The 12,207-nt window shown below is 42.6% G+C and overlaps 1 protein-coding gene across 7 annotated transcripts in view; it reads left to right on the forward strand.

The window, feature by feature from the left end:
* Positions 1-12,207, forward strand: part of LOC139573090 (focal adhesion kinase 1-like) — a 152,995-nt gene that overhangs the window by 12,718 nt on the left and 128,070 nt on the right. For 2 of the 7 annotated variants that reach the window (XM_071396143.1, XM_071396145.1), the window contains exon 1: positions 2,932-3,735. The exons of 2 other annotated variants lie outside the window; for them this stretch is intronic. In XM_071396143.1, coding sequence (XP_071252244.1) covers positions 3,660-3,735 — 76 coding nt within the window. In that variant the 5' untranslated portion in view covers positions 2,932-3,659. Of the gene's footprint in view, positions 1-2,922; positions 3,736-12,207 lie in introns of those variants that run through there. 3 more of the 7 variants (XM_071396146.1, XM_071396147.1, XM_071396149.1) reach the window with 2 other exon arrangements.

Here is a 12,207-nt window from a genome sequence, read left to right on the forward strand (position 1 = left end):
CCAGGAAGACTCACAGCTGTAATCACTGCCAAAGTTGATTCTAGTATGTATTGACTCAAGGGTGTGAATAGGGTATTGTGTGTAGATGGGTGAGAAGAAATCGATTGAATCCATTTTGAATTCAGGCTGCGACACAACAAAATGTTGAATAAGTCAAGGGGTATGAATACATTCTGAAGGCACTGTATGTATGTGTGGAGCTGGAGCCCATTATTTTAGACATAATGGGGTTTCTAACCTGATATCTAGGGCTCTGAGGCAGCCATGTTCCCTGTGGGAGTGTATTGCGACAGACTATCAGTGGAAACATCTCTAAATTCTCTCTGTACTCACAGGGTTATGATGGAGCTGGCTGTGAGGACAGACAGGCTAAGTGGTTGGTTGTGTACAGGTAAATAACATCCAGCTGATTGGTTGTGTTGATCCATAGTCAGTCAGCAGTATTGGAGAATCGTGGCCTGGCCAAGACTGGATAACTGCACCAAAAGCCGGTATCATCTGACAGACTGACGTCCTCTTGAATGGGGTGCGGAGTAAACAGAGTATGAACCATCCTGCATCAGTTAAGCCCCTTATACAGTACATACCAACGCTTTTACCAGGGTTTAGATACCCAGATTTCTCATATTCTCTCTGGTTTGGTTTTTATCACCTTGTTATGTTATTTTGGCCTCTTATGTGAATGGATGGTGTCCCTGGTTGTGTGTCTGATTTGAGGTAGACAGACACACAGGCATGAAGCATCTGTATTCCGCTTGAAGAAAGCAGTGCTGCAGCACCTTGGTGTTGCTTGGAGGTTAGTGTGATTTAGTGGAAGGCTTTAGTTTGTGGAGAGCTAGGCTAGATCTGACTGTGATAAATCACTGCTAGGTTACATAATGAAAGCTGTTCATGGCAGGTGCAATCTACTCTCTCTCTTTGTTTCAGCTACAGGCCCAGAAAAACATGTTGCAAAACACACACACACACACACACACACACACACACTTCTGAATGTTTAAAGGGACCATAGAACTGCCTGTGTGTGATGTGTGTAATGAGTAGAGTGAGATTTGTCCCTTGATTAGGTTTGTTGTTTTCATGTCGGGGTGATTCACAGCCACAATTAATATTGTTATTTCTTCTTTAGTTTTACAGACATCTTGAATATTTGTCATGGTAATTGCAGCAATTAAAACATTTAGTTGGTCTCACACTGTCCCAAATTCCCTTTATAGTGCACTACTTTTGACCAGAGCCCTATGGGCCCTGATCTAAAGTAGTGTACTATAAAGGGACTAGGGTGCCTTTTTGGATGCAGCCTTAAAGTGTGTTAATGCGCTCGCTGAAAATGAGGAATTGATAATGCATATTCAATTTATACTGTGTGCATGTGGAAAATAGTCCTCTTTGAAAGGATGTACTATAGACAGAAGGCCTATACTGTGAAAAACCCAATGACAACCAGATCCCTCTCCTCTCTCTATGGTGAATAATGTATGTTGAGGCTGTGCTTGATTATGATAAGTATAGAACAGCACCATCCTGTAGAGCTGTTGAGATAAGTCAGTGGGTACAAACCAGGCTGTCTGTCTGTTCACAGTGCTTCAGTTGAGTGGAGTGACTAAACACATCAAAGTATCGTTTTTCTGGGTCAATCATCTGTCAAACTCATTCCCCAAGTGTCAGAGAGTTTTTGCTCCTCCGTTGTACATGATTGATTAATTAAGGAAGGTCACTGATTAGTAAGGAACTCTATTCACCTGGTTGTCTAGGAGACGCTAGGCCCTCCATGGAATGAGTTTGACCCCCCCCCGGCTGATTTAAATAAAGCTTGATGATACCATTGTGTTTTGCAGCAGGTTTAGAACTGCTTGTGTATGTAATAGCCTAGGACTAATTCATGCATTATGACGTTATTCCATAGAATCTCTGTTCTGTTGTGTGATTGGTGGAATCAAAAAGCTCCATCGCCACTAAGACAGGGAGATAGCTGTGACCTCATCACACCACAGATCCAGTATCTGATCCCAGACATTCACTAGGATGGTGATAGCATTGCAGAGTTACTTTTCATATCACTTAAAACATCTTATGTAACGTCATCAATATTCCTCACCTTTCTACACCTTGGAGGAAAATGGAATGTTGCAAATGGAAAGCATACAGGAGAGAGGAGAAGAGGAAGAAGGGAGGAACTGAGAGAGGGAGGGACATGTTTTGGCTGATAGCCAGAGGCATAGGGGAAGACCTTGTTGTAAGGAGGAGAAAGAGGAGGAGGAAGAAGGGAGGAACTGAGAGAGGGAGGGACATGTTTTGGCTGATAGCCAGAGGCATAGGGGAAGACCTTGTTGTAAGGAGGAGAAAGAGGAGGAGGAAGAAGGGAGGAACTGAGAGAGGGAGGGACATGTTTTGGCTGATAGCCAGAGGCATAGGGGAAGACCTTGTTGTAAGGAGGAGAAAGAGGAGGAGAAAGAAGAGATATTGTTTGCTAATGAACTGAGCGCTGGTCATGACCCTGGATGTACTTGATTTGCATCTCTCTCTCTCTCTCTCTCTCTCTCTCTCTCTCTCTCTCTCTCTCTCTCTCTCTCTCTCTCTCTCTCTCTCTCTCTCTCTCTCTCTCTCTCTCTCTCTCTCTCTCTCTCTCTCTCTCTCTCTCTCTCTCTCTCTCTCTCTCTCTCTCTCTCTCTCTCTCTCTCTCTCTCTCTCTCTCTCTCTCTCTCTCTCTCTCTCTCTCTCTCTCTCTCTCTCTCTCTCTCTCTCTCTCTCTCAACCGTGGCTGAAAAGCCGCTGTCCGTTTTGTGAACAGGAGAAGAGCTGAGTATAGTTCCCTAAATGAGGTTGAGCTCTCTACTAGTCTCTTGCCCTCCTTCTCTCTCTCCTCCCACCCTGCCTCCCGCCTCCCTCACTCTCTCTCTGAGTCACACACAAACCCAGCTCACACCCTCCTGACACAGCCGACTCGGCAGCAGCGTTTCACAGCAGCAGTAGCAGCAGCTTGTCCTGGATTACAAGGCTGTCACATCGGAGTAGACAGGCGGTTGTAGTGCTGAACTAACTGAAGGATTGTTTTGTTTTTTGTCTCCTCTGTGTCTTCTACTACACTGTTTTCCAAGTCCGCTGCCTCCCGGGCTTGATTCATTTACAAGGCTGTGCAGAGGCACGCAGAGGGATTTATTTAGAGGCTGGAAGCCAACGCTGAGGGGATCTGAAGAGGAATCGGAAGATAAGGAGCTGACAACACAGCCCTGTCCCATATTGATCTTCTGTCTCTCTCTCTGTCTCTGTCTCTGTCTCTCTCTCTATCTCTGTCTCTCGGAGTGACACCAAACACCTCTGACCCGGAAACAGCCTGTCTGTCAGGCAAGGTGGATGTTAGGATAAAAACCTCTTGAGGATTTCACTGAGTTGCTCCCTTGACGTCTTCTCCTCCTCACCCCACAGTTCTCTCCCCTGAGGCAGGGCTGTGTGAACGGGTCAGAGGGGGGCAGCGGTAGGGGCTGTGAGGAGCGGAGAGGGGCTGTGCCGGGGTCCTCCGGGGCAGAGGAAGAAGCAGCAGCCTGTCCTGGCCTGGCCTCTATGCGGTTGTGGAAGGGGACAGGGTCAGGGAGCCTGGGGCTGGTTCAGGCCGCAGGGTCTGGTGGTGGGATAGAAAGACAGGTGCTGCTGCGGCCATCATGGAGAGGAGTGGCTGCATCCCCCTATGCTGGGCCCGGGGCGCCTGTGTTTACGCTCAACACCCTCCACTCCCAAGTATGTACTGTGTACACACAGCAGATATGTTATGCACACTAGGTGCTTCTAGGTAGAGCCTTTTAACCAGTGTTCATCTCAGTGTTTTTTAGAGGTCTTTCTGTTGATGATGGCTGTGTTTGGATGTGTGGTGAATATGAATGTGATTTAAGGCTACACTGACTGAATGCTAATTCCCAGAACTCTGCTATAGTTAGAGATGAATGTGATTTGCCATGCCCTGCTTTATGCAGGTATTATTGCTGCCTCTCCTACTATAACATGCCAAGACGTCAGGTGCGCTGAATGGCAATGCCCCAATGTGTACAGCAGCACTGTACCGCAGGTTGCCATAGAGACAAAGGTATTCTTCTCTCATCTGATCACCACAACAAACCAAGCCATGGTGGTCATTAAGTCATCCATGGCTGTGAAAGTAATCAGTACAGCATCTAACGCAGTGTTTCCCAACTCCAGTCCTCATTTTTATTGTAGCCCTGGACAAGCACACCTGATTCAACTAATCATCAGGCCCTAAATGAGTTGAATGAGATATGTTTGTTCCGGACTACAACAAAATGTGTGCTGGTGGTGTTACTGGAGAACCGGAGCTGGGAAACGCTGACTACTGCTGAGCACTGACTTACAGGAGGACTGCTGTCTGTCTGTCCCCTGAACATATTACGGAGCAGAGGGGTGAATTCCCATTAGTCTTGAACTGATTAAGTGTCGGGCAGGGCTGTGATTAGTGTTCTTGTGAGGGGAGGGGATAGCTGTTGAATAACTAGGCCAGGTAGAGCGAGAACTGCCCAGGCAACAGCAGTAGTGGAAGTAGAAACAGAACTATCGGCAGTAGAAACAGAACTAGTAGCAGTAGAAACAGAAACAGAACTAGTAGCAGTAGAAACAGAAACAGAACTAGTAGCAGTAGAAACAGAACTAGTAGCAGTGGAAACAGAAACAGAACTAGCAGCAGTAGAAACAGAAACAGAACTAGTAGCAGTAGAAACAGAACTAGTAGCAGTGGAAACAGAAACAGAACTAGCAGCAGTAGAAACAGAAACAGAACTAGTAGCAGTAGAAACAGAAACAGAACTAGTAGCAGTAGAAACAGAACTAGTAGCAGTGGAAACAGAAACAGAACTAGCAGCAGTAGAAACAGAAACAGAACTAGTAGCAGTAGAAACAGAAACAGAACTAGTAGCAGTAGAAACAGAAACAGAACTAGTAGCAGTAGAAACAGAAACAGAACTAGTAGCAGTAGAAACAGAAACAGAGCTAGTAGCAGTAGAAACAGAAGCAGAGCTAGCAGCAGTAGAAACAGAAACAGAACTAGCAGCAGTAGAAACAGAGCTAGTAGCAGCAGAAACAGAACTAGTAGCAGTAGAAACAGAAGCAGAGCTAGCAGCAGTAGAAACAGAAACAGAACTAGCAGCAGTAGAAACAGAACTAGTAGCAGTAGAAACAGAAGCAGAGCTAGTAGCAGTAGAAACAGAACTAGTAGCAGTAGAAACAGAACTAGTAGCAGTAGAAACAGAACTAGTAGCAGTAGAAACAGAACTAGTAGCAGTAGAAACAGAAGCAGAGCTAGTAGCAGTAGAAACAGAACTAGTAGCAGTAGAAACAGAAGCAGAGCTAGTAGCAGTAGAAACAGAAGCAGAGCTAGTAGCAGTAGAAACAGAAACAGAACTAGTAGCAGTAGAAACAGAACTAGTAGCAGTGGAAACAGAAACAGAACTAGTAGCAGTAGAAACAGAACTAGTAGCAGTAGAAACAGAAACAGTACTAGTAGCAGTAGAAACAGAAACAGAACTAGTAGCAGTAGAAACAGAAACAGAACTAGTAGCAGTAGAAACAGAAACAGAACTATTAGCAGTAGAAACAGAAACAGAACTAGTAGCAGTAGAAACAGAAACAGAACTATTAGCAGTAGAAACAGAACTAGTAGCAGTGGAAACATAAACAGAACTATCAGCAGTAGAAACAGAACTAGTAGCAGTAGAAACAGAAGCAGAGCTAGTAGCAGTAGAAACAGAACTAGTAGCAGTGGAAACATAAACAGAACTAGTAGCAGTAGAAACAGAACTAGTAGCAGTAGAAACAGAAGCAGAGCTAGTAGCAGTAGAAACAGAACTAGTAGCAGTAGAAACAGAAGCAGAGCTAGTAGCAGTAGAAACAGAAACAGAACTAGTAGCAGTAGAAACAGAACTAGTAGCAGTAGAAACAGAACTAGTAGCAGCAGAAACAGAACTAGCAGCAGTAGAAACAGAACTAGTAGCAGTAGAAACAGAAACAGAACTAGTAGCAGTAGAAACAGAAACAGAACTAGTAGCAGTAGAAACAGAACTAGTAGCAGTAGAAACAGAAACAGAACTAGTAGCAGTAGAAACAGAAACAGAACTAGTAGCAGTAGAAACAGAAACAGAGCTAGTAGCAGTAGAAACAGAACTAGTAGCAGTAGAAACAGAACTAGTAGCAGTAGAAACAGAAACAGAACTATTAGCAGTAGAAACAGAAACAGAGCTAGTAGCAGTAGAAACAGAACTAGTAGCAGTAGAAACAGAACAGAACTAGTAGCAGTAGAAACAGAAACAGAACTAGTAGCAGTAGAAACAGAAACAGAACTAGTAGCAGTAGAAACGGAAACAGAACTAGTAGCAGTAGAAACAGAACTAGTAGCAGTAGAAACAGAAACAGAACTAGTAGCAGTAGAAACAGAAACAGAACTAGTAGCAGTAGAAACAGAACTAGTAGCAGTGGAAACAGAAACAGAACTAGCAGCAGTAGAAACAGAAACAGAACTAGTAGCAGTAGAAACAGAACTAGTAGCAGTGGAAACAGAAACAGAACTAGCAGCAGTAGAAACAGAAACAGAACTAGTAGCAGTAGAAACAGAAACAGAACTAGTAGCAGTAGAAACAGAACTAGTAGCAGTGGAAACAGAAACAGAACTAGCAGCAGTAGAAACAGAAACAGAACTAGTAGCAGTAGAAACAGAAACAGAACTAGTAGCAGTAGAAACAGAAACAGAACTAGTAGCAGTAGAAACAGAAACAGAACTAGTAGCAGTAGAAACAGAAACAGAGCTAGTAGCAGTAGAAACAGAAGCAGAGCTAGCAGCAGTAGAAACAGAAACAGAACTAGCAGCAGTAGAAACAGAGCTAGTAGCAGCAGAAACAGAACTAGTAGCAGTAGAAACAGAAGCAGAGCTAGCAGCAGTAGAAACAGAAACAGAACTAGCAGCAGTAGAAACAGAACTAGTAGCAGTAGAAACAGAAGCAGAGCTAGTAGCAGTAGAAACAGAACTAGTAGCAGTAGAAACAGAACTAGTAGCAGTAGAAACAGAACTAGTAGCAGTAGAAACATAACTAGTAGCAGTAGAAACAGAAGCAGAGCTAGTAGCAGTAGAAACAGAACTAGTAGCAGTAGAAACAGAAGCAGAGCTAGTAGCAGTAGAAACAGAAGCAGAGCTAGTAGCAGTAGAAACAGAAACAGAACTAGTAGCAGTAGAAACAGAACTAGTAGCAGTGGAAACAGAAACAGAACTAGTAGCAGTAGAAACAGAACTAGTAGCAGTAGAAACAGAAACAGTACTAGTAGCAGTAGAAACAGAAACAGAACTAGTAGCAGTAGAAACAGAAACAGAACTAGTAGCAGTAGAAACAGAAAGAGAACTATTAGCAGTAGAAACAGAAACAGAACTAGTAGCAGTAGAAACAGAAACAGAACTATTAGCAGTAGAAACAGAACTAGTAGCAGTGGAAACATAAACAGAACTATCAGCAGTAGAAACAGAACTAGTAGCAGTAGAAACAGAAGCAGAGCTAGTAGCAGTAGAAACAGAACTAGTAGCAGTGGAAACATAAACAGAACTAGTAGCAGTAGAAACAGAACTAGTAGCAGTAGAAACAGAACTAGTAGCAGTAGAAACAGAAGCAGAGCTAGTAGCAGTAGAAACAGAAACAGAACTAGTAGCAGTAGAAACAGAACTAGTAGCAGTAGAAACAGAACTAGTAGCAGCAGAAACAGAAACAGAACTAGCAGCAGTAGAAACAGAACTAGTAGCAGTAGAAACAGAAACAGAACTAGTAGCAGTAGAAACAGAAACAGAACTAGTAGCAGTAGAAACAGAACTAGTAGCAGTAGAAACAGAAACAGAACTAGTAGCAGTAGAAACAGAAACAGAACTAGTAGCAGTAGAAACAGAAACAGAGCTAGTAGCAGTAGAAACAGAACTAGTAGCAGTAGAAACAGAACTAGTAGCAGTAGAAACAGAAACAGAACTATTAGCAGTAGAAACAGAAACAGAGCTAGTAGCAGTAGAAACAGAACTAGTAGCAGTAGAAACAGAACAGAACTAGTAGCAGTAGAAACAGAAACAGAACTAGTAGCAGTAGAAACGGAAACAGAACTAGTAGCAGTAGAAACAGAACTAGTAGCAGTAGAAACAGAAGCAGAGCTAGTAGCAGTAGAAACAGAAGCAGAGCTAGTAGCAGTAGAAACAGAAGCAGAGCTAGTAGCAGTAGAAACAGAACTAGTAGCAGTAGAAACAGAAGCAGAGCTAGTAGCAGTAGAAACAGAAGCAGAGCTAGTAGCAGTAGAAACAGAAACAGAACTAGTAGCAGTAGAAACAGAACTAGTAGCAGTGGAAACAGAAACAGAACTAGTAGCAGTAGAAACAGAACTAGTAGCAGTAGAAACAGAAACAGTACTAGTAGCAGTAGAAACAGAAACAGAACTAGTAGCAGTAGAAACAGAAACAGAACTAGTAGCAGTAGAAACAGAAACAGAACTATTAGCAGTAGAAACAGAAACAGAACTAGTAGCAGTAGAAACAGAAACAGAACTATTAGCAGTAGAAACAGAACTAGTAGCAGTGGAAACATAAACAGAACTATCAGCAGTAGAAACAGAACTAGTAGCAGTAGAAACAGAAGCAGAGCTAGTAGCAGTAGAAACAGAACTAGTAGCAGTGGAAACATAAACAGAACTAGTAGCAGTAGAAACAGAACTAGTAGCAGTAGAAACAGAAGCAGAGCTAGTAGCAGTAGAAACAGAACTAGTAGCAGTAGAAACAGAAGCAGAGCTAGTAGCAGTAGAAACAGAAACAGAACTAGTAGCAGTAGAAACAGAACTAGTAGCAGTAGAAACAGAACTAGTAGCAGCAGAAACAGAACTAGCAGCAGTAGAAACAGAACTAGTAGCAGTAGAAACAGAAACAGAACTAGTAGCAGTAGAAACAGAAACAGAACTAGTAGCAGTAGAAACAGAACTAGTAGCAGTAGAAACAGAAACAGAACTAGTAGCAGTAGAAACAGAAACAGAACTAGTAGCAGTAGAAACAGAAACAGAGCTAGTAGCAGTAGAAACAGAACTAGTAGCAGTAGAAACAGAACTAGTAGCAGTAGAAACAGAAACAGAACTATTAGCAGTAGAAACAGAAACAGAGCTAGTAGCAGTAGAAACAGAACTAGTAGCAGTAGAAACAGAACAGAACTAGTAGCAGTAGAAACAGAAACAGAACTAGTAGCAGTAGAAACGGAAACAGAACTAGTAGCAGTAGAAACAGAACTAGTAGCAGTAGAAACAGAAACAGAACTAGTAGCAGTAGAAACAGAAACAGAACTAGTAGCAGTAGAAACAGAACTAGTAGCAGTGGAAACAGAAACAGAACTAGCAGCAGTAGAAACAGAAACAGAACTAGTAGCAGTAGAAACAGAACTAGTAGCAGTGGAAACAGAAACAGAACTAGCAGCAGTAGAAACAGAAACAGAACTAGTAGCAGTAGAAACAGAAACAGAACTAGTAGCAGTAGAAACAGAACTAGTAGCAGTGGAAACAGAAACAGAACTAGCAGCAGTAGAAACAGAAACAGAACTAGTAGCAGTAGAAACAGAAACAGAACTAGTAGCAGTAGAAACAGAAACAGAACTAGTAGCAGTAGAAACAGAAACAGAACTAGTAGCAGTAGAAACAGAAACAGAGCTAGTAGCAGTAGAAACAGAAGCAGAGCTAGCAGCAGTAGAAACAGAAACAGAACTAGCAGCAGTAGAAACAGAGCTAGTAGCAGCAGAAACAGAACTAGTAGCAGTAGAAACAGAAGCAGAGCTAGCAGCAGTAGAAACAGAAACAGAACTAGCAGCAGTAGAAACAGAACTAGTAGCAGTAGAAACAGAAGCAGAGCTAGTAGCAGTAGAAACAGAACTAGTAGCAGTAGAAACAGAACTAGTAGCAGTAGAAACAGAACTAGTAGCAGTAGAAACATAACTAGTAGCAGTAGAAACAGAAGCAGAGCTAGTAGCAGTAGAAACAGAACTAGTAGCAGTAGAAACAGAAGCAGAGCTAGTAGCAGTAGAAACAGAAGCAGAGCTAGTAGCAGTAGAAACAGAAACAGAACTAGTAGCAGTAGAAACAGAACTAGTAGCAGTGGAAACAGAAACAGAACTAGTAGCAGTAGAAACAGAACTAGTAGCAGTAGAAACAGAAACAGTACTAGTAGCAGTAGAAACAGAAACAGAACTAGTAGCAGTAGAAACAGAAACAGAACTAGTAGCAGTAGAAACAGAAAGAGAACTATTAGCAGTAGAAACAGAAACAGAACTAGTAGCAGTAGAAACAGAAACAGAACTATTAGCAGTAGAAACAGAACTAGTAGCAGTGGAAACATAAACAGAACTATCAGCAGTAGAAACAGAACTAGTAGCAGTAGAAACAGAAGCAGAGCTAGTAGCAGTAGAAACAGAACTAGTAGCAGTGGAAACATAAACAGAACTAGTAGCAGTAGAAACAGAACTAGTAGCAGTAGAAACAGAACTAGTAGCAGTAGAAACAGAAGCAGAGCTAGTAGCAGTAGAAACAGAAACAGAACTAGTAGCAGTAGAAACAGAACTAGTAGCAGTAGAAACAGAACTAGTAGCAGCAGAAACAGAAACAGAACTAGCAGCAGTAGAAACAGAACTAGTAGCAGTAGAAACAGAAACAGAACTAGTAGCAGTAGAAACAGAAACAGAACTAGTAGCAGTAGAAACAGAACTAGTAGCAGTAGAAACAGAAACAGAACTAGTAGCAGTAGAAACAGAAACAGAACTAGTAGCAGTAGAAACAGAAACAGAGCTAGTAGCAGTAGAAACAGAACTAGTAGCAGTAGAAACAGAACTAGTAGCAGTAGAAACAGAAACAGAACTATTAGCAGTAGAAACAGAAACAGAGCTAGTAGCAGTAGAAACAGAACTAGTAGCAGTAGAAACAGAACAGAACTAGTAGCAGTAGAAACAGAAACAGAACTAGTAGCAGTAGAAACGGAAACAGAACTAGTAGCAGTAGAAACAGAACTAGTAGCAGTAGAAACAGAAGCAGAGCTAGTAGCAGTAGAAACAGAAGCAGAGCTAGTAGCAGTAGAAACAGAACTAGTAGCAGTGGAAACATAAACAGAACTAGTAGCAGTAGAAACAGAACTAGTAGCAGTAGAAACAGAAGCAGAGCTAGTAGCAGTAGAAACAGAACTAGTAGCAGTAGAAACAGAAGCAGAGCTAGTAGCAGTAGAAACAGAAACAGAACTAGTAGCAGTAGAAACAGAACTAGTAGCAGTAGAAACAGAACTAGTAGCAGCAGAAACAGAAATAGAACTAGCAGCAGTAGAAACAGAACTAGTAGCAGTAGAAACAGAAACAGAACTAGTAGCAGTAGAAACAGAAACAGAACTAGTAGCAGTAGAAACAGAACTAGTAGCAGTAGAAACAGAAACAGAACTAGTAGCAGTAGAAACAGAACTAGTAGCAGTGGAAACATAAACAGAACTATCAGCAGTAGAAACAGAACTAGTCAACTTCCGGCGCCGAAAAGAGATGGCCGCCTCGCTTCGCGTTCCTTGGAAAATATGCAGTATATTGTTTTTTTATGTGTTATTTCTTACATCGGTACCCCAGGTAATCTTAGGTTTCATTACATACAGTCGGGAGGAACTACTGAATATACGATTAACGTCAACTCATCATCGTTCCTACCAGGAATATGACTTTCCCGAAACGGATCCAGTGTTTTGCCTTCCACCCAATACAATGGATCTGATCCCAGCCGGCGACCCTGTGCGACGCCGTAAAAGGGGCAAACGAGGCGGTCTCGTGGTCAGGCTTCGGAGACGGGCACATCGCGCTCCACTCCCTAGCATACTACTCGCCAATGTCCAGTCTCTTGACAATAAGGTTGATGAAATCCGAGCACGGGTAGCATTCCAGAGAGACATCAGGGATTGCAACGTGCTCTGCTTCACGGAAACATGGCTAACTCAAGAGACGCTAACGGAGTCGGTGCAGCCAGCTGGTTTCTTCATGCATCGCGCCGACAGAAACAAACATCTTTCTGGTAAGAAGAGGGGCGGGGGGGTATGCCTTATGATTAACGAGACGTGGTGTGATCATCATAACAACACACAGGAACTCAAGTCATTCTGTTCACCTGATCTAGAACTCCTCACAATCAAATGTCGACCGCATT

The sequence above is a fragment of the Salvelinus alpinus genome, chromosome 4, assembly GCF_045679555.1.
Source record: "Salvelinus alpinus chromosome 4, SLU_Salpinus.1, whole genome shotgun sequence".
NCBI classification, from domain to species: Eukaryota; Metazoa; Chordata; class Actinopteri; order Salmoniformes; family Salmonidae; genus Salvelinus; species Salvelinus alpinus.